Raw genomic sequence first — 21,417 nt, 5'->3', positions numbered from 1 at the left:
GAATTTTAAAGGGAATTCATACCATTTTACTTTGATTTTTGGACGATGACTTCTTATTGTTATTATTTCTAGATGATACTTATTTGTTCTTTTGCACTAAACAGAGAAATCCTACTACTTTGGATGATGACTAATTGGGATTTTATCAGTGTCAAAATTGAACCTTCTTTTGGTACAATAAACAACATCCATTTTTGGAGTGAGATTATACTAATTGTTTCATGATAAGGAGATCTTATTGTACAGGCGAAATTTGGTGCCCTCTTCTTTGTCCTATGGAGTTGCTTTCAACATTGTAATTTGTCGAGATTAAGAGTCAACAAGGAAACGAAATCAAATGGAAAACTAACCTTAAGGTTCTATTTATAGTGCGTAAGACTTAAGTTACAGTGAGAATCGTAATCCCAATTGGAAGTAAGTTCAAATCAAATAGTAATTAACAAAATTTTTGCATCAAGCAAGGAATCCAAGCTAGAAATCAAATCCAAACCCAAATAGGACACCCAAACGAAATAGGTAACACAAACGTAGTTTCATCATCATCCTAATTTTGAGCAGTAAGTCAGCAAAGAATCGAAATCAGGGCAACTTGGAAATTCAAAACCCATTAACCAATTAGCCACATGCTCATTATTGTAAAAGTTGCATGCAGTATATAGAAAGAGTAATGCAATTCATACCATATTTTTGTATCACATTTTCATACCACCTTAGGTGGCATTTAATGTGGACAGCTACATCATTTGAATTAATCAGATTTTTAAATTTAGTTCATTATTTAATAAACTAATAATTAAGAAAAACTAGTTAATTAAATGATGATTGTGATATACGATGAGTCTTTCTCCTTTATTTCCTTGGGTTTTACAAAATTTTCAAATGATGTGGCAGTCCAAATTAGATGTCACCTAAGGTGGTATAGAAATATGGTATAAAAACATGGTATAAATAGCATTACTCATATAAAAATAGTGAAATTCATGGTAGGATCAGGCCTATTCTAGCCTCCTTGTGGCTCTGCCACTGTTGTTGATTCTGAAGTCTTCCACTATTTTCCTAAATCTTATCTAATGTGCCTTATATTTACTTTGTTGTGGAGATGGTGGTAGATTGAATTGAAAAGTTTTATAATTTAACTAGCCTATAAAAAAACCGCATACTAAATTATTAAAACGTCATTTTATTTTCGTCTTAGGATTAAGTTTGCATTGAGACCGCTCTGCAATTTAGATTATGTACTTACCGCATGCATGTAATTTTTCTTCAAACATATGGAAAAAAAAATGTTATGTTTGCCATACAATTATCTCTTCCAGCCTTGGAAAATCAACATGCAGAGACGTTTATTGGGAACCCGATGGGCACGGGGGTAGCTGTCTGCAATTTTCAGTCTCAATCAAAATTAGAGACGGATAAATGAAGAACCTGAAGAGAAATAGAGACAATGAAGATTGTAATCAACAGCCGCGGGGCACAATCATGCCTGATACCATGAAAAGAATGAAAAAACCGAACTGATGAGAGTGTTTGGATACAGAGAAAAGTAGGAAGTCAGTGGGACGTTAACGTAATTACACTGCTGACTTAAAATAATTCCACTGCTGACTTGCTTATGTGGCCCACTAAACTGAGGAAACCTATGTTCTAAGAATTCTCTTAAACACACAACCATACACCTTTTTTTTTTTTTTTTTTTTTTTTTGTAGAGACGGATTAGGCGATATTAGCTATTCGTCAACAGTCACGTATGAGGTACCAACCCTCTTCCAAAGGAGAGAAAAGACCGTTGCACCCAGAAACACCCCCCGCCCCCCGTTTTCCTTCATCTTCCTTCGACTATTCCAATCACCACCATGGCTGCCATTCATCATAATTGCAAATTAAAAAAAAAAAAATGATTTCTTTTCAAGATGAACAAAATAAGACCCATATGGAGATGGGAGTCGCCATCTTCGTTGTCTTTTGCACCTTCGACAACCATCCTCACCCACAACCACCACCACCAACAGCCACCGTCATTCATCAGCTTTAGAACCAATGATTAATTGTATCTTATGAAATGGATTGACGGAGCGGCTGGCACAGGGAAGGGAGGAAGAAGATAGTTGTTTGGTTATCAAGACAGCAAGAATTTGGGTGTGAGTTTTAAAGACAGGTGGTGGACAATTATTGGGCCACCTAATAAGTCAGTAATAATTTGGTACTGAGAAGGCACTTCCCAAGTTTTATCCCTTTGTTATATAGAAAAGTTAATGCTTTGTCTAACAGACTAACTAGTTAAACGAAACAACTACAAAAACGCTACTCTTGTCATATAATTCTATCATCATTTATACTATCTCGCTAATAGAGATGAGACCTACATGTGTTGGCGGACCTATAGGTCTCATCTCTCTAATCTATCTCTATTAAAAAGATAGTATAAATAATTGTACAACTAGCGGTAAGTATAGCATTACTCAACTACCATACTCATCTAAATAGGAATTGGCGCCTGGTGCTAGGCGGCGTAAAGTGACAAATTCTCAACCGGAAAATGACCCTCCCCGATTCGATTTGTATTTATTTCTTTGAACTAGCAAAAGCCCAGTTACGAGCAACATACATTTTTGGATTCAGGGCATTTCCACGGATCCAAATTATTAGGCCTGGTTCATTGACATCCTAAATTAGGGGTGGTGCGGATTGGTATGATTCGGTTTGACATAATTAAAAAAAAAAAAAAAAAATAGCCGATTCAATTAATACTCAACAGTTCGGTTTGGTTTTGTACCTCCAATACCGTCATTAAAACTAAACCAAACCTAACCATAGTTAATTAGCTTGACTCTGTTTAGTTTGGTAGGTCTAAATCTATTCAATACAAATAAAAAAGTTCAAGGTTTCAAGAGTTTTGACCTTCTAAACATTCATATATCTCACGCAGTCTAATTCAATTGAATGATTTAAGTTTTTCATAACGTAAAAAGTTCGTCAAGTGGGATAGAAATAAGTTTCAATTTAGGGACTTTAACGAAAAGCTCCCGGCACTGTTCACTTTAACGAAAAACCATATTTTTACAATAAAAAGTCAATCTTAGTACTATTCACTTTACCTTTTATTTTATCTTTATTGTTAAAACTCAAAGTTTTCAATTTATTTTATCCTTATTGTTAAAACTTAAAGTTTTCAAGTCATTTTCATTATTTTCCTTTAAATAAAAGGGTGATTTTGTACAAAATCAATAAAAAGTTACAATATTGACAATATATCAACAATATTTATGTTATTTATAAATAGGTCAATCATGTATTATGGTACTTAAATGCATTTAAAAAAAAAATTTACAAAATATGCCACTGCAGCTGTTACGACCTTCAACTAAAACTAGGGGTGGTATTGATACAATTACCGTACCAAAACTTATGTACAAATTACCATACCAAACTTTTGCTATAACAAAATCTATTACCTTTATTGTGCCAAACTTTCGGTATATCGAATTTAGGCATGCCAAATAGTTATGTTGGCATGGCATGGTAATGGTAATTATCACTTTGTTTTGGGTCACTCTTTTTGCCTAAAATTTGGAAATTTTTCCAACCCAATTCAAGGCGCAAATGTATTTTTTGTGATAACTTGTCCCTAATTTTATGTTTTTATAAATTTTAAACGAGTGAATTAATGAAAATGCCCTTAGAGACCGTCGTTTCATGAGACGTATGGGCTATTATTTATCGTATTCCTGAAGTACTCAACGATACAGACTCATAGGCGCAAGCAGAAGCGAATGTGGAGTTACGGTTAAAATTTTATTGAACTACAAATCCAAAAAAGTACCTTTGTAAAGATTACTATTTATTATTTTATATATTTTTCATAATTATTATATTATTATTTTGAGATTATTTTGTTATCATATTATTATTTTATTATTAGTTGAGAGAAAAAAGTGGGAGTAATGGCCAATCGAAAAGAGAAAGAGAGGAAAAAGATGACTGCTGCCCAATTGGAAGAGAATGACGGAAGAGAAGGAAAGCAACCAAAGAATGGGGAAAGACCAATTGGGAAAAGGGAAGAAAAATGAGCGACCAATCAGAAATGAGGAAATGAGGGAAAGGAGAGAGGAGAGGAGACCACCCAACTCGAACTCTCACCTGATCAGGGCTTTGATCCGGTTTCTGGCGACTTTTCCATTGCTTTTTTCGTCGAATTTCTGGCATGTTGAAGCCATCCAACACCACCACCCGACTCATTGATCTTCCTTATTCAATTCCCATCCAAACTTGATAGCGTATAACCCCAGTTTCATGAGGAACCGAGTGAGTGGCGCCGAGGGTCTCACGATGGCGATCTGCCATTTCTGAAACAAACTCCGTCGACCACCACCATGGGTCGAATTCTCTTGAACCCAGGAATAGTCCCAAGCCTTGGTTGGAGCGGCGAAGCACTAGAAAAGCCAAATCGATAACCACCATTTTCTAGGGTTTCCGGTAGGTTCGTGGAGATTTGAAGCTTTTCCCGGTCAAATTGGACTTGGCCATAGGAATAAAACTTGTTCTACTCATTGAGATCTTCATTATGGTAAAATTTGAGAATTTTTGGAATTAGTTAAATTTTCCGGCGAGTCAAGGCGGCCGATTGCCACGTGCGGTGGCAAATGGCCAGTGAGTTGACGCTACCTTTTTGAGTTAAATTTGATGTTCTGATGCCAATTTGATAATTGTTTGTTATAGTTTGATGGTTTGAACCTAATATGGAATACTACGTCACTTGATCATTTTATGATTCGATGATCCAACCGTTGGATTGTCACCAAACTTTAATACGTTATAGTACGTAATATTTGAAGACATTAGAAACTTATGGATCAGGAATCCTACGTATAGATATTCCCGAATTGGATTTGTAAGTTCGTAAAATCAAACGTCGGCCGCCACTTAATTTTAGTGATTGGCCGAGATCCGACCATTAGATCGTTCTGAAACTTTAGGATGTTGGTTTAGAAGCTTATTGAAACTTTTGGGAAGTTACGGATTGGAAATCCGGAGTGCGGATCTCCCTGATCGAGTTACGTAGGGTTGTGAACCCTACCGTCAACCTTTGACTGACGATTGACTTTTGGTCAATAGGTTACCAATCATTCTAGAACGTCATTGGGGATGCTTTTTATGTAAGTTACGTGTTCTATCGATAAGAATTCTGAGACGTGATTTGATAATTGTTCTAAGCGCCGATCATTTGAGATGCCTCGATATTCATGATAGGAAGTTATACCGCGGACTTCAGGTGAGTGGGTCTTTTCCTTTTTATAGTATATATATGATCGATAGTTTCCAATTAGCATTTGAAAAAGAATTTCTTACCTATGCCTAGATTAGACTAAAGTTTATAAAAATTAGCAAAATGACGGAATTTATGAAACATGCTACATCCTACGAGATGCATAGGTATGCTTATAATCTTTGATGCCATAATTATATCTGTGGCTATGAATGTTATTATGTTGATTAGAATTATTGCATCATTATGGCATGCTTATATTCATGTAGTTTGCTCATCATTGATGCATCCCGGTGTTAGTGCTCGCCTCGGGCCAGAGTAAGTCCTTCACATGTACGTTCACCTCCCGCACCGCACACTCACCTTGGATCCAAGTAGGTGCCAGTCCTGTCGTACAGATCGCATTAGGAGACTCCGACTCGTAGGTGACTGCGCATAGTGCCAGTCTTCACGTGATCATAGCACTAAAACGTATATTATGATTACACCTAGTCCTGTCGTACAAGTCGCATTAGGCGACTTCGACTCATGTGCTAGTATAAATTGATGAGCAATAGGTTTAGTCGTATAGGTCCCATTAGGCGACTCTAACTGGTGGGCTAGCATAGGTTGTTGAGCACCTGATTTTACTTATATTACTGTTGAGATTTTGTGATTTTGGGATGTCATGCCTTATTTATGTTTTGCAGGTTATGGTAAGTATTTTCATATTATACGAAGTATGTATATTTTGGAAACTATACATGTTTTACGATTAGGGGTTATAACATTTTCAAAGGTTTTTATTGAAACTTTATTTTTAGGTCCACTCACCCTTGTTTTTTGCCCTTCCAGGTTTTAGTAGCTGAGCTTTCATATCGACGAGGATTCTTGGCAAATCTTGGGGTAGACGGTTACCTTCAATGGGATAATTTCTCACCCTATTTTACGGTACTGTACTTATACTTTGACATCAAGTGTGAAATGGGTTCATTCCCGCTCACAACACACTCTTATATTTAGGCACTTTTAGGTTTAAATTTATTCACATATTCCAACACACTACACTTTATGGCTTTGTCACCTTCCAGATGTTGGCCATCACAGCTCGATTTGGAGTCCAAATGGACATTCCGAGTGGATGTGTCATTTTTGGCCACTCTTTTGGGTTTCTAAAACTTTTTAGTTTAATTATGAGAATTTATATAGATTCATTTAAGAAAAAAGATGTAAGTGGATGGAAGAATTGTTGAAAGAACTTAGCATCCCTAAAAAAATTGTACGTAGATTCCTAGACTCCATTTTTACATTCTTTAAAATTGTACATAAATTAACTTGATAGACAAAGTCAGGGAGAGACAACCCAATTTGATGAAGGATAAGATGAGATGGACAACGAAAAGAGAGAGTCACCGAAAAGGAAGAAACGGAGATGAAGTCGATGACAAGATGAGAGAAAAGATAAAGTCGCAACGGCTAGAAGGCTTAGGTTTTTTTATCGAGAAAGCAGAGGTCAAAGGATGAGAGAATGGTTTTGGATAAATGACTAGGAAAAAAATATAAAGTGCATAATATAATGATAATAATACCTAATTATATATATATATATACACGAATAAATAATATAATATTAATAGTATTAGTATGGGCAGAAAGTGGGAAAAAAAGGCAAGAGCGAGACTTGAACCCCTTTGGTTTGGCTAGAAACCGGGAAGCACCACCACTGTGGTTCTGAAATCTGATTCCTGCGCAGCTCCTTGCGCGCAGGGTTTTTTTTTAAATTTTTATATCCAGGCCAAAATGACGTTATTTTGGGCGTGGTATTTTTTATTTTTTATTTTATATAAACAACGTCATTTTGCGGCTGATCAAATAAATAAACAATTAAACGCGGGGACCACTGGTCCCCATCTCAATCCCACCGCGTTTCAATTATACCTCCGCCTTTTTTCCTAGATAACAAATCTCATCCCCCCACTTTTTACCCCCTTTTTCCCACACAACAAAACCCCTTTACTTTTCAAAATTGTCCCAAAACCCAGCAAGAAAGCACGGTAGTCACCCTGTTCTGTTGGCCACCAATCTCCAGTTGCAACTCGTCATGCTAGCCGCTCCAATTGAGGTAAATTTTTAATTTTTTTTTAATTTATATTTATTTCAAACCCTAATAGATTATTGAATATGAATTTTTGTTTAATTGATATAAGATTATTGGCTAATACATTATATGGTTATTGATTATGGATTATTCATATGAATACTATGATGATTATTGATTTTTTGTTTTTTTCTTGAAGTACATAAAAGAGGATATATATATAGAGGAACTTGAATACACACATGGTCTAGCAAGAAAAAAAACAGCTGAACATGGTGAAGACTTCTACATCATATTTATATTAACATAATAAACCCCAACTCAACCAACTAAAACCCTAAATAAAATGCAGCTCTGCAAATGCCAAAAAATTGATTGCAGTAACCACTATAAACCCTAATCAACTTACTCAATTACTTAAAAGACCCTAATGACCAGTTAGAATAAAAATTGAATTCTTGATTATTCATATGATTGTTGGTATTGATTAATTAAATTCTTGATTTGATTAGATATTACTCTATAGTCTACTCTAGGATTAAGAGTCTAAGATTTTTTTTTTTCTTTCATTATACAGTTACGTAATGGAACGATGCTATAAAAAATAGTGTTTAAATCATTCTCTAAATATTCCGGGTAGTCCTCCTGTTCCTTTAAATATTCCGGGTATTTCTCCTCCACCTTCAAATATTTCGAGTAGTCATCCTTCAAGTATTATGGGTAGTTCTCTTCCTTTGTATTGATTAATTATAGAATACATTACTATATAAAAAAATTTGGTTGTTGCCATTTTTCTTTAACATTGCACTCTTTTAAGTTCGTCCCTTTCCCTGAAAATTCCTGACTTCGCCGTTGAGTAGCTGTGAGATTTATAATCCAGAAATGAAGAATAATAAGTAATAATATTGTGGAATATTCCACTGCCGTGTGAGTCTTCAAATCATAATTCTTTAGCCTAACCCACTCATGCACGATAACTTGCAGCCTTTAGGCCCGTCCATCACGGCAGTGTTGACCATGTAAAGTCCGGCATTTTATGGGAATTGAACTATGAAGCCGTACCAGCTGTGTTTTGACAATGAAAGTTCTCTAGTAACATAGAATAGTATCAATGATATCAGCAAATACCCACATCGGTTGTATTACAGTTTCAATTATCGAGAATCACATCGTTACTGTAAATTATTTAGCTTCTTGTTTTCTTTGTTTATAGAAGGCGTATTACATTGCCTCAAGGAGTTACCGTAAATTGTCATTGTTTTCATTTTGGATTAAGTACTTAAAACCTCTCAATCTTTTAGTGTCATTTTAAATTGGTCTCAATTTTTTAATACATTCCAAACAATTATCCAACTTATTGAAAATATTACATCTATTAAGGCTTAGTTAATTTTTCTATTAAATGTACAAGTGGTAACAATGCGTTCCACTTTTTAGCTTATTTGAACATTAAAATAATACTAAAATTAACTTAAAAAAGACATGAAAATAAAAAAAATAAAAGTAAATAAACAAATTCCCAAATAAAATGAAAAAAAAAATGAAAATCGAAAATTCCCAAATATCACCTTCAAGCTAACCTACGTACTAATTACCTCAAAATTTAAATTTCAAATATATGGAACTCAATGATCTAACAAGTATTGAATTGGATCGAAAATGAACCTAATGTAAGCCGTAGTTAATTTAACAGAAATTTAACTAAGGCTTAACAGATCTAAAATTTTCAATAGACTAGTTACCTGTTTGGAATATTTAAAAAGGTTGAGACCATTTTGAAATGACACTAAAAGATTGAGGGGTTTTAGTGTCACATCCCGGCCCGGGCCCCCACTACATTCCGGGCTCGACTTCACCGTAACATGATATTGTCCACTCTGGGTCTCGATCACGCCCTCACAGTTTTATTTCTGGGAACTTACATGAGAACTTCCCAGCGGGTCACCCATCATGGGATTGCTCTCGCGTGCTGCTCGCTTAACTTTAGAGTTCCAATGGAACCCGAAGCCAGTGAGCTCCCAAAAAACCTCGTGCTAGGTAGAGATGGAAATATACATATAAGGCTTACATGATCCACTCATTTGGACGATATGGGATGTTACATTTAGGTACTTAATGAAGGTCCTTTCATTTTTATATAAGAAATAGGCTTTATCCTGGCGCCTCCTGAAACTCAAGTTCATTCTCATTTTACCCTGTAAACTCAAATTGTTCCACTTAACTCCTGTTTGGCATTTTTGCGGAGAATATGTCTTGGGTTGAACGAGTAAATAACTTGCTAGGGGTCAGTCCAGGGACTAAATACGCCTAACAATTTTGACCAAAAATAAAAAATTACTACTAACAAAGCCATAAGACAAGTCGTCTCATCATTTATGGGTGGTAATTAACGTGGATCCTCATGTAGTAGACATCAAAAATAAAAAAGTCTAAAGTTAGGTATGCACTTATACCTATAAAACCAAAGGCCCATCGGTTCCCAACTTCATCATTTCATCACCAAATTAATTTGGCAGCAAATTGAAGAACTGATTGCTTAATCATGATGAACAACCAAGTAATCTTCAGTCTCACCTTAGCCATCTTCTTCGCAGGTAAACAAATTGACTTGTTCTGTTCTTTTTGTTTGCAGTTATTTGAATGTGATCTGGTACGTGTCATGATTCATGAAAAATGTTATATCGATCGTTAAACTGTCAGACATGAAATTTTGTGTTTGAACGTTATTAATTTGTGTTCAAATTGATCGATAGTTTGTAACAGTATCATTGACACATATATAGAGATATAGAGATATTTTTTTGTTAACATAATGGTTATTTGATTATTCGTTTATAATTGGCATGTAGGTGCACATGCAGCTACGATCACCTTCACCAACCGTTGCACCTATACCGTATGGCCAGGGTCCCTAACCTCCGATCAACAACCACAACTATCCTCCACAGGGTTCGAGTTAGCATCCGGCGCTAGCAGTTCCTTGACCACTCCAGTCCCATGGAAAGGCCGCTTCTGGGGCCGAACCGGATGCTCCACTGACGCCTCAGGAAAGTTCAGTTGTGCCACAGCAGAATGTAACTCTGGCCAAGTGGCATGCAACGGTAACGGAGCAGTTCCACCAGCAAGCCTAGTCGAAATAAATATTGTCCCAAACGGAGGCCAAGATTTCTACGACGTAAGTCTTGTTGATGGCTTCAACTTGCCCGTGTCTGTTGCCCCACAAGGCGGCACAGGCGACTGCCAGACCTCTTCCTGCCCCGCCAACGTCAATGCTGCTTGCCCAGCTGAGCTGCAAGTGAAGGGGTCCGATGGGAGCGTAATTGCATGCAAGAGTGCGTGTACACAATTTAATCAACCACAATACTGCTGCACTCCTCCTAATGACACACCAGCTACATGTCCACCCACAAACTACTCTCAGATCTTTGAGGACCAATGCCCTCAGGCTTATAGCTACGCTTATGATGATGTCAACAGCACCTTTACATGCAGCGGTGGACCAAACTACGTTATTACATTCTGTCCATCAGCCTAAAAATAGAACTAGAAAGGATATTATGTAATATCCCTTTATATCGTACTATAGGAGAAATAAACTTTATGAATTTTGACACTTAGTATTGTCATGAATTTGTAATAATTTCAATGAAATAAATAAAGAATAATACTCTTGCATTCCCCTCTTTGGGGATGAGCTATTCATGACTACTTGCAAATACGTATTTTCACCGTAGAAAATTTATAATTAGAACCGTTCAATTTTTTAATCTTTCTTTAAATATTATCCCGATAAAAAATCATTTGAATCATAAATTATTTTATTTTTTAAATGTATCAAATAACCATGTATGCATCAAATAAATCAACAGACTCTTTACATATTAGCCTAAAAATATAGGTTGTGAAAGGACAAAATTCCCTTTTATCTATTACGATACACACAATAGGACAAATAAAGCCTACTAATTTTAACACATAGGTATTGTCAGGAATATGAAATATTTCTATGAAATAAGATATTGTCCAAGGACTACGTACTTAATGCGCTGTTTTCTGGCTAGCATTAGTGCAAGAACCGACGTGTTTAAATTTTTAACCCAAAAAATTTAGGGTTTAATCCAGAAACATGTTTTGTGCTCCAACTCTTCTGGTTTAAATTATTAGTCTGAAATTATTAAAAAATGAATTTAAGATTCTTAAAGTAATTTTTTAAAAATTAAAATTTTGTAGACTATTCTAATTTAATTTTATGAACATTTTAACCTAAAAATATTTAGATTCCAATAAATATTGAAAAATCACTAAATTGATACCATGAAACTCGTCAGACACTATGAAAGAATATGAAAAAACAATTATTTTTAATTACTTTAGCCGTTGGATCTAAATTTGGAGCGTTAAATCTATTTTTTTTACCGTTGGATTTGATCATATTAGATCTTAATTGTTGGAAAAACTAAAAACAATACATATATATGGTGGGCCAGCCCTACTAACTCAGGGGGAATCCTAGCCTAAATTTTCCCCAGAAATGAGTTTTGGGTTAAAACTCATATTTACCCTAAGGGTTGGAGCAAGCTAGGGTAGGTTTAGAATTTAAAATCTAAAGGGGGTAAAAGCTACCTGATGAAAACCAGAAGCACAGAGCTTCCCAAAATTCCAGTTGTTTCCATCCTCTCTTCCCAAAAATTACAGGTGTTTTTTCTTTTCTGTTTTCTGATTAAAAATTATTAGAGATTATTGGATGAACCACCGAACTGACCACCGAATCCAAAAAGTACTGGTACGTACGTACCCATACGGGATTCAGACACCATTTCACCGAATCCGACAACTATGATTTGTCTTGATTTTCTATTTGGATTTTTTTATATGAAAATTAAGTATAGGGTTTTGACCTATGGGTGGATTTGACATTGCTCATGCTGCGGCTAGGTAAAAAGACTTCCTCAGTTGTTTTGCTTGGATTATCATGTTCATGCCAATATTAAATGAAATTTCTACCCTTGCCACTAAAACTCTCTACTTTTTTCTTTGCTTTTTGTGTTGAGGTGTCGTCTGCTTCATTGGTTTTGTTCTTCTGCACTCCCTTGGCCCCTGGGATTTTTGTGCTTCCCTACTGCCCTGCTTCGGGATCTTCAATTTTGAATGGTTCTCGGTCCCAGCTGGCTAGAGCTTTGATTTTGTGTTTCTGCACTCTCCCGGGGATTTCTTCACTGTCCTGCTACTGGGATCTTCAATTTTTGAATAGTTGTGGATCCCAGCCTGCTATCTGCAGAGCTTCTATTTTCCTTCAACTTCGTCTGTAGCAATGCGCCTCCCTCAAACTACTATATTGGCATTTGTTTAACTTTTACTCGAAGGATTGAGCAATGGGTTACGCGTCGAATGTTTATGCAGGTATTCACATCTGTTCTACAGAAGTTGGGTTGTTCATAAACGAAAGAGTTGTTTGGATTTTACTGCTTCTTGAATTTATAAATAAATGAGTCATTGCGTAAAAAAAATAATTTGGGGTTTTGTTTTTATGTTGGAATTCTGAGTGTGGGTGTATGATTTGGTTCTCTTTGTATTTTCAAGAAACGGTGGTTTTCATTTTCTGGGGAGCGCAATAGCATTCTAGAATTCATATAGCCGACCCCACTTGATGAGAAAAGGCTTTGTTGTTGTTGTTGTTGTTTGTATTGTGTGTAGGCTTCTAAGCTGTTTGTGCTTGAGGTATATAATTTCAGCCTTTTTCTTTGGGTTTTTTTTTATTGAAGAATGTAAATTTTTTTGTGATCTGAAACTCGAATACATAGGGATTCATCTGATCTTATATTTTTGTGTATTTTGAGAATGCCTTTTGCTGCTTTTTTTACAGTTTTGTATCATATTTTGTGTGTGTGTGTGTGTGTGGCTCAAAACAGAAAGTTGCTTGGTCCTAATGTGTTGTTTATTTAGCTGCAGCCAACATTCCGGTGTCTGAGATTGGTGTGCAAATTACTGGTAATTTGGATTGGTGTCTGAGATTTAGAGAATGGCTCGCATCTTTAATTTCTTTTTCCTTCATTATTACTGTTTTCAAAATTTTTACTGGTGGGTATTGATGGTCTGTAGTCTGTGAGGGCTTCAATCTGTTGGAATTTTGAATGGTTATTGCTTCATCGGAATTTGGGTGGTCCAAATTTTGAATTAGAAGAAAACCCATTTGATTAATATTTTAGGTGGATTGGCTCTCTGTGTTTCGTCTGTTATTTCTTCCCCAGTTGGAAAGTGGAAGCCCCAACTTTGAGCTCAGAGCTTGAATTTCTCAATCATTCGTTTCTCTGCACTCTCATCAGTCACTCTTGATCCTCTCTCTGAGGACCTGGGTACTTTTCCAGCTCTATCAAGTAATACTCCATTTAATTGCTTAGTTGAGGTTTTTTGTTTCTCTTTTTTGCTCTTTCATCAGTTCATTGGCTTTTTTGTTTCTCTTGATCCTTCTTAATTGTCATCTATTAATCTTTCCATTCATAATGAAGCTTAATTGTCAACCTGTTTTGAGGTAGCCATGTGAACCATTGCAGGAAACGTGCTGCCGACTCGGGATTTAACATTGCAGGTTTCATTGACTTCCTATCCTCTGCTTACTTATGTTTTATTATCTGATTTTAAACTTTTAACAGCATAAAGCTTATGAAAATTCAAATGTATTTGACCACGATATAATTTTTAGAGGATTTAAAAAGTGAAGATTTTTGGTGGATGTAGAAGAATGTTTTAAGTCTTAACATATTTTAATGTGGACTATCCTTTTATTTGGGTCAATTTACATTGTTGATCATTGGTAATATTAATGTTGCAATCCTTGATTCCCAATGAAGAATGGCTGTTTTGTATCAATCATTATTGAAAGGAAAAGAGAGGCGAGAGAAAAATTAGCTGTGTAATAGTTTTACTAAACAAACAGAATTATATCACACATTTTGTATCCTATAGCTCAGCACAGTAATCATAGCTGGTCAGTTTAATTATTAGCAGCTGATAAGTGTTTGTGAAGAAGTGTAGCCATGGGAATTTAAACAAATTCAAATTTATAGATTCGAATGGGTCAAGGTTGATTTGGCAAGGAATTTATGGACAGTTGGACAAACACACGCATGCACACACACACACATATATATATATTAGTCCACCCTATACGTTTTCTTTTGTGAAGCATTTCCAAAGTTCTACTAGCTTAGATACTGATTGTTCAGAAATCAAACATGCAAAATTTCTATGCATGTTTTAAAATTGGTTGTAGGGAGTAGGCTTCTAAGTGGACATTCTGTGTGAAGGTTGTTTTGGTCAGATATGCAATAGAAATTTGCATCATTGGGGAGTCTGGTGTCTGTCAATGTTTAATGGGCTTCTAGCTTTAAAACCCCACAATTAGCAAGCAAGGCGAGGCTTAAATTGTGGTCATGTGGTTGGTAATTGATTTTTTCTCACGACAATTCCAATGTTTCTTTACGTAGAGCTCATGATTGTATATCATGGGTTTCCAATAATCAAAAAAGCTTAACACACACGATAAGATTGCTTCCACTTTGTCAAGGTGTTTTCTTTTCTCAATAGCAATGAACCATTCAGCCTACACTTATTTATTTGAGAAAACTTTAGAATTAGTCTTTGAAACTTTTACTCTAGCATGTCTTCAAGAATAAAAGAACAATTACCAAATTAAAATCCCTATAGACATTGCTTATATCTTCATCTCCGTATGACCCTAATCCAGAATTCCCAGGGATGCAAAAGATTCCATATCTGTTTGGTCATTTTGCTAAATTTCATTAGATTTGACCCTCAAATTTGAAAAAGCTTTCATCTTGCTGTAAATTTAAGTCTTTTCTCTCTGTGTTGGTCCATCTGCTTATATTTGAAAGTCTCAGAATTGCTAATGGATTTATTGTGTTTGGGAATTTTAGGATTTAGGATTTTGGTTGGTTTAGGTTGCTGCAGATGGGGGCTTTGGATGTAAGGCAGTGGTTGGCAGACACCGAAAGGTTGATTACCCTCCTTATGGAAGGGACTTTGTGAACCATCAGCCGACTGGAAGTGTTTGCAATGGCAAACTGGCCACTGCCTTCAGTTCTTCTTATTGAAAGTATTTCGTTGAATTCTACTATTTACAGCAAACCATATAAACATTGATATGTAATTCTAAGAGGAGAGATTTAATGGCATTACTATGTTTTTAGTTCGATTCAATGATGCAAACTGTTAATTTCCTTTGCAGTTACTTTTATTTCAAGACACTGCACTCTTCTTTCAATCCCGCATTCTTATGAATCCTCAAAATATTATTTTTGCGCAGAATTAGTTTGCCAAATCCACATGACGTTAAACTTTAGAATTGTTAAAATAGTATGATTTACTTGGAATCTGATGGTGTTAAACTGCAGCAAATAAAATTTTCCTGTTGTATTGAATTTTCGGAGGGCTTCCTTTCCACTTTTGATAACTCAGCAGCTGCAAGCAAGGCAGAGAGTTTTTTATTCAAGAGCAACAATCCAGAACAATTTCCATGGGAAGAGTCATGGATTCCTATTTCTTAGCTCTCACTGCCATTGTCACTGTAACACTCTCTCTCTCTTCCTCTGAAAGATAAATCTCAATTTTTGAGCCCTGATTTGTTAGTTACGCAGTCCTTGGAACGGAATACAAACACAACTCGACAATAGGGTCTTCATGTTGTCCCGCATCGGAGGATTATTATAAAATTTATGAACTTTATTAGGGTTTACATTAGGCTTTTCATCTCCAAATAATTCTTTAAATTTGGTTCCCTGTGGCTCGGATATGCATACAATCATTGTTTGGAATTTGGTGTTTATAGCATTTGATTTTCTTGGATTTTTTACATGTTTTTGTGGTGACACAGGGGACGTATTCTCGGATGGAGGTGAAAGGATTTGGAAGAATCAGATATGCCTATTCATTTGTAAGGTGATTGTTTTACCGCTTAAAATACCGTGCGAGTTTATTTCACTAACATTGCATTGGGTTTTTTAATTTGATATGTTGTTTTGGCGTGTGAAAATCGAAGAACTTTTAAATGTTTGCAAATTTGGTTGACACTTAAGTGCAATTCATTTTGGTCAAGGCTTTGGTTTGTGGCCAGTTGGAATTCATTTTGCTAAAATAAGATAAATCTCTTTTTCAGCGAATCTGGGGTTTTGTTAGGTGTGGGGTTCTTTTGGCCTAATTTTTTTATTTTTTTATTTTAATTGATTTGGGGTTTTGTTTTGTTTGGTTTGCTAAGATTTGGTTCCCCAAAATTAGTTTTACATGCAATAAGAATACTGCGGATCAGATTGTAGGTCCAAACATCTCTTGAAGGAGATGTATAAAGCTGATGAATTGCTTAAACATGATTTGGATGGTAAACCGTCTGTTGATATACCAAGCTGCCCAGTTTTGGTGTTTGTTGATATAAAAGATGAAAAGCTTGGAGGACGACTCTATAACGAATTTTGCTACCGTCTTAATAAAAAACAGGTATTATTCTCTCTTTGTAATTGTCTCTCCTTGAGCAAAGGCATATTGAAATGATTATTTTAAAAAAGAAATCTGACCTGTATGATTGTAAACATGCTTATCACATGGGACTGAAAATAACATCCCCCTTTTGTTTGGATGGGTAGGACATCTTTTAGTTTATGAAAGCATCTTTGAAGGGATCAATTATTTTTCCATTGTCCCGATATCACATGGGACTGAAAATAACATCCCCCCTTCGTTTGGATGGGTAGGACATCTTTTAGTTTATGAAAGCGTCTTTGAAGGGATCAATTATTTTTCCATTGTCCTGATATCACATGGGACTGAAAATAACATCCCCCTTTCGTTTGGATGGGTAGGACATCTTTTAGTTTATGAAAGCATCTTTGAAGGGATCAATTATTTTTCTTCTTTTGTTGTTGATTGAGGTGGGTTATAGGAATAAGGTGACGTTTTAGAGTTGAAATTGTTAGTTTTTTTCGTGATGCTCTTTCCTTTTCTTCTCAGTGAAAAAACATACTAAAGTAACAACGCAATGGTGGTGAGAATAAGTGTTCTCAGGTATCTATGGATGTGTGATATGAATTAGGTGGATGATGTTGAAGCATCAGTCAATAAAAAACAAATAGGATCTCAGATATTATACATTAATGCATACATTAGTGCTTGCGTGGAAAGATTGCCCTACCAGCAATACCATCCCCTCCTGAAATGACTGAACTTTTTTGCAACCAATCTACAGAGGGAAAACATTTTCAACAAAATATACGAGCTTACAACCACATTTTTGCCTTCACTTCAATGGGAGTTCATGTTGATGAAAGCCTAGCAACAAGAAGACGGGGTATTTATACATTTCATGCTCAAGGTTCCATGTATCATAAGATAGGAAGTCTCTTGCCTGTTGGAGATAGTAGACCGAGATTCCTACAAATGTATATATATGACACAACTCATGAAATAGATAATTGGATGAGAGAAAGTGAAGCACTAAACAGAGATGTCGTTCAAAAAATCCAAGAAATCTTGAATCAATATAATCCATTTGTGCAAACATTTGACCACCTAGCGCAATGTCAAGATTTGCAAAATTGCAGATTTATTATGTCACATCCCAGACCGGCTCAGCCGTAGCACGATATTATTCGCTTTGGGCCTTGACCATGCCCTCACGATTTTGTTTCTGGGAACTCAAACGAGAACTTTCTAGTGAGTCATCCATCCTGGGATTGCTTTCACCCGAACTCGCTTAACTTCGGAGTTTCAATGGAACCCGAAGCCAGTGAGTTCCCAAAAGGCCTCGTGCCATAGGAGGTGGGCATGTACATATAAGGCACATCACCCCATCTCCGTTGGTCGATGTGGGATGTTGTAATCCACCCTCCTTAGGGGCCCGACGTCCTCATCGGCACACTCGTACCAAACAGCAGAGTGGCTCTGATACCATTCTATTACATCCCACATCGACCAACTGAGAGAGGGTGATGTGTCTTATATGTACATGCCCACCTCCTATAGCACGAGGCCTTTTGGGAACTTACTGCTTCGGGTTCCATTGGAACTCCGAAGTTAAGCGAGCTCGGGCGAGAGCAATCCCAGGATAGGTAACCCAATAGGAAGTTCTCGTCTGAGTTCCCATAAACAAAATCGTGAGGGTGTAGCCTAAAGTGGACAATATCGTGCTACGACGGAGCCGGTCTGGGATGTGACAGATTATCAAGGAGTAGCCTGCAAATCAACAACAATATTGTTTATCATCTACATCTCAGGTTACTGCAATCATAGTAAATGGTGAAGGATAAGAAAACATTAGAGGTTGGGATATCATTGTGCAAACTATAGATGGTCAACTTAAGAATATCAAAGTTTGTGTCGGCTACTATAACCCTTTACAATATCCATTGTTGTTACCTTATGGAACATATGGATATGATGTGAATACTCGAAATAACAACTGCAAAAAAGTGACATGTTGTGACTATTATTCTTATGTTCTTCAGGTAACCGAAGACCTTCATCTCTATACACATAATATTAGTTTTTTAAATTATATTATGTTGAGCAAATTTTTTTATTATTTTAGATCTGTGAACGCGACAAATCGCTTCTACTTTGTGGTGCTTGCCTGTTGCAGCAATATGTAGTTGATAACTACATAAAGATCGAATCACAAGGGCTTAGATGGATGAGTGATAATCAACACACAATTTGATCTGAATTTTATCAAGGACTACAAGACTCATTAATCGTAGGACAAAATAATGCAGGTATAAAACTTATCAATTGATACAATAACATATGCACTTCGTTTTCATGTTCTATCATATCAAATGATACTTATTAATAAGTTATAACAAAATAAATATAATCGAACTTATTAATGATTTATAACAAAACAAATAAAGGAAATATCAGTTGTCGTAGGACTATATTACCATCATCTTTTAGTGGTGATCCCCGTGACATGTATCAAAGGTATCAAAATGCAATGACTTTGGTTTAAAAGTATGGAAGACCAAATATTTTCCTAACAATGACATGTAATCCAGTTTGGGAAGAAATAAGTGATGAGCTACTACCTAGCCAAGCACCACAAGATCGACTAGATTTGCTTACAAGGGTTTTTCGTGCAAAATTCGAAGAGTTGACGAATGATGTTATAAAAAATAAAAAAAAAGGTGTTTTAGGTAGAGTTCTTGCATATGTATATGTCATTGAGTTTCAAAAGCTTGGTCTCCCTCATGTCCACATGCTTCTCATGTTAGAAGAAAATGATAAGCTTAATAATCCTGATGATTATGACCATATGGTACGAGCTGAAATACCAATTCCAAATAAAGAGCGCCTGAACTGTATAATGATGTGTTAAGGCATATGATACATGGTTCATGTGGAAGGCACAATTCATAATCACCTTGTATGAAACGTGGGAGTGTAAACGAAATTATCCCAAGCCATTTGCACCAACTACAGTTCAAGGAAATGATTCTTATCCAATGTATCGTATAAGAGACAATCATGATCTTGTTCCATTAAATCATAATGCACATATAATGGTGGACAATCGGTGGGTTATTCCGTATAACTCATGGCTGCTCCTCGGATATAATTATCATATTAATGTTGAGATTTATTGCAGCATTAAAAGCGTTAAGTATTTGTACAAATATGTTTACAAAGGTCTCAACATAGTAGCTTTCGAAGTTCATTCGGAACCTATTCAAGATGAAATAAAGCAGTTTGTTAATGCAAGATGGGTTTGTGCACCTGAAGCTTTATGGAGAATATTCAAATTTGTAACTAATCGACTTTATCCATCAGTCAAACGACTACAAATTCATCTTCCCGAAGGACAAACTGTTCACTTTTACCCTCACCAAAGAGTATCAGATATTTTGGCAGATGACACAAACTCGAATACTATGTTGACAGAGTTTTTACCAAGAATACCACTTGTACGAAAGCACGACAATACTTATACCGAGAGTTCCCTGAACAGGTTAGATGGAGTCAAAAAGATAAAATCTGGAGTGAGATGAACAATAACCAAAAAGTTGTCAGCTGAATATATGCATTCTCTCTTAATGAGGGTGAAAAATTCTACTTGCGCATCCTTCTTAATCATCTTAAAGGACCAACATCATTTGAGAATTTAAGAATAGTCATTAACATCGTTCAACCAACATTTAAGAAAGCAGTGCAACAATGAGGTTTGCTAGAAGATGATGATAACATCAGACAGTGTCTTCATGAAGCCTCTAACATTCGTATGCCGTCAGCTTTACGAACGTTATTTGTTACCATCTTGATTTACAGTGAGCCATATGGAGTAAGAAGATTGTGGGATGACTTTAATTCATTTATGGTAGAAGATTATTCTGTTTCAAGTACCATAAGTAATAGTTCCATCTTGAACAAGTTTTTGCGAGACTTAAATGAGTTATTAGTACAACATAGTCAGTCTTTGTCTAATTATGATCTACCACAAATAACACAAGATTGTGTTAGAAACAACACACTTCTAAGGATAATACAGGATGAACTTTCACTTGACATCTCTGAAAAAGACCTTAATGCGCTGCATAATCTAAATGAAGATCAAATGGCGGCATATGACTCGATTGTATTTGCAATTCAACATCGAGACAAGGCCATATTTTTTGTGGATGGTCCTGGAAGGACAGGAAAGACATACTTATATAGTGCATTGTTAGCAACCTTAAGGAGCAATGGTTATATTATATTGGCAACAACATAATATGGAATTGCAACAACAATATTGCCAAGAGGAAGGGCAACACACTCAAGATTTAAAATTCCTCTCAGTCCAAATGCATATTCCACATGCTCTATTAGTATCCAATCATATTTGGCAGAATTGATAAGAAGAACATCAGCTGTTATTTGGGATGAAGCAAAAATGACACACCGATTTGCATTTGGGGCTCTTGATTGAACATTCACATATATAATAGGAGTTGACTTGCCATATGGAGGAAAGGTTATGATTTTTGGATGAGATTTCCCACAAATTCTTCCTATTGTTCCAAAAGGTACAAGATCTGAA

General features: G+C 35.9%; 2 protein-coding genes across 2 annotated transcripts; both read left to right on the top strand.

The window, feature by feature from the left end:
• Positions 1-9,798: 9,798 nt before the first annotated feature.
• LOC137723033 (thaumatin-like protein 1b) lies at positions 9,799-11,013 on the top strand. Its single transcript, XM_068462185.1, has 2 exons — positions 9,799-9,934; positions 10,190-11,013. The coding sequence occupies exons 1-2, from the start codon at positions 9,883-9,885 to the stop codon at positions 10,873-10,875; spliced, it is 738 nt and encodes a 245-aa protein (XP_068318286.1). The 5' UTR covers positions 9,799-9,882; the 3' UTR covers positions 10,876-11,013.
• A 952-nt stretch (positions 11,014-11,965) lies between these two features.
• On the top strand, positions 11,966-17,897 carry LOC137723543 (uncharacterized). Its single transcript, XM_068462741.1, has 8 exons — positions 11,966-12,740; positions 13,284-13,328; positions 13,547-13,714; positions 13,892-13,926; positions 15,275-15,924; positions 16,231-16,295; positions 16,670-16,847; positions 17,593-17,897. Exons 5-8 carry the CDS (start codon positions 15,874-15,876, stop codon positions 17,677-17,679), a joined length of 381 nt encoding a protein of 126 aa, XP_068318842.1. The 5' UTR covers positions 11,966-12,740; positions 13,284-13,328; positions 13,547-13,714; positions 13,892-13,926; positions 15,275-15,873; the 3' UTR covers positions 17,680-17,897.
• The last annotated feature ends 3,520 nt before the right edge of the window (positions 17,898-21,417 follow it).

This window comes from Pyrus communis, chromosome 17 (genome assembly GCF_963583255.1).
Source record: "Pyrus communis chromosome 17, drPyrComm1.1, whole genome shotgun sequence".
Classification (NCBI taxonomy): domain Eukaryota; kingdom Viridiplantae; phylum Streptophyta; class Magnoliopsida; order Rosales; family Rosaceae; genus Pyrus; species Pyrus communis.
The sequence above is the reverse complement of the archived record's forward strand: the minus strand, read 5'-3'. Positions and strand labels throughout refer to the sequence as shown.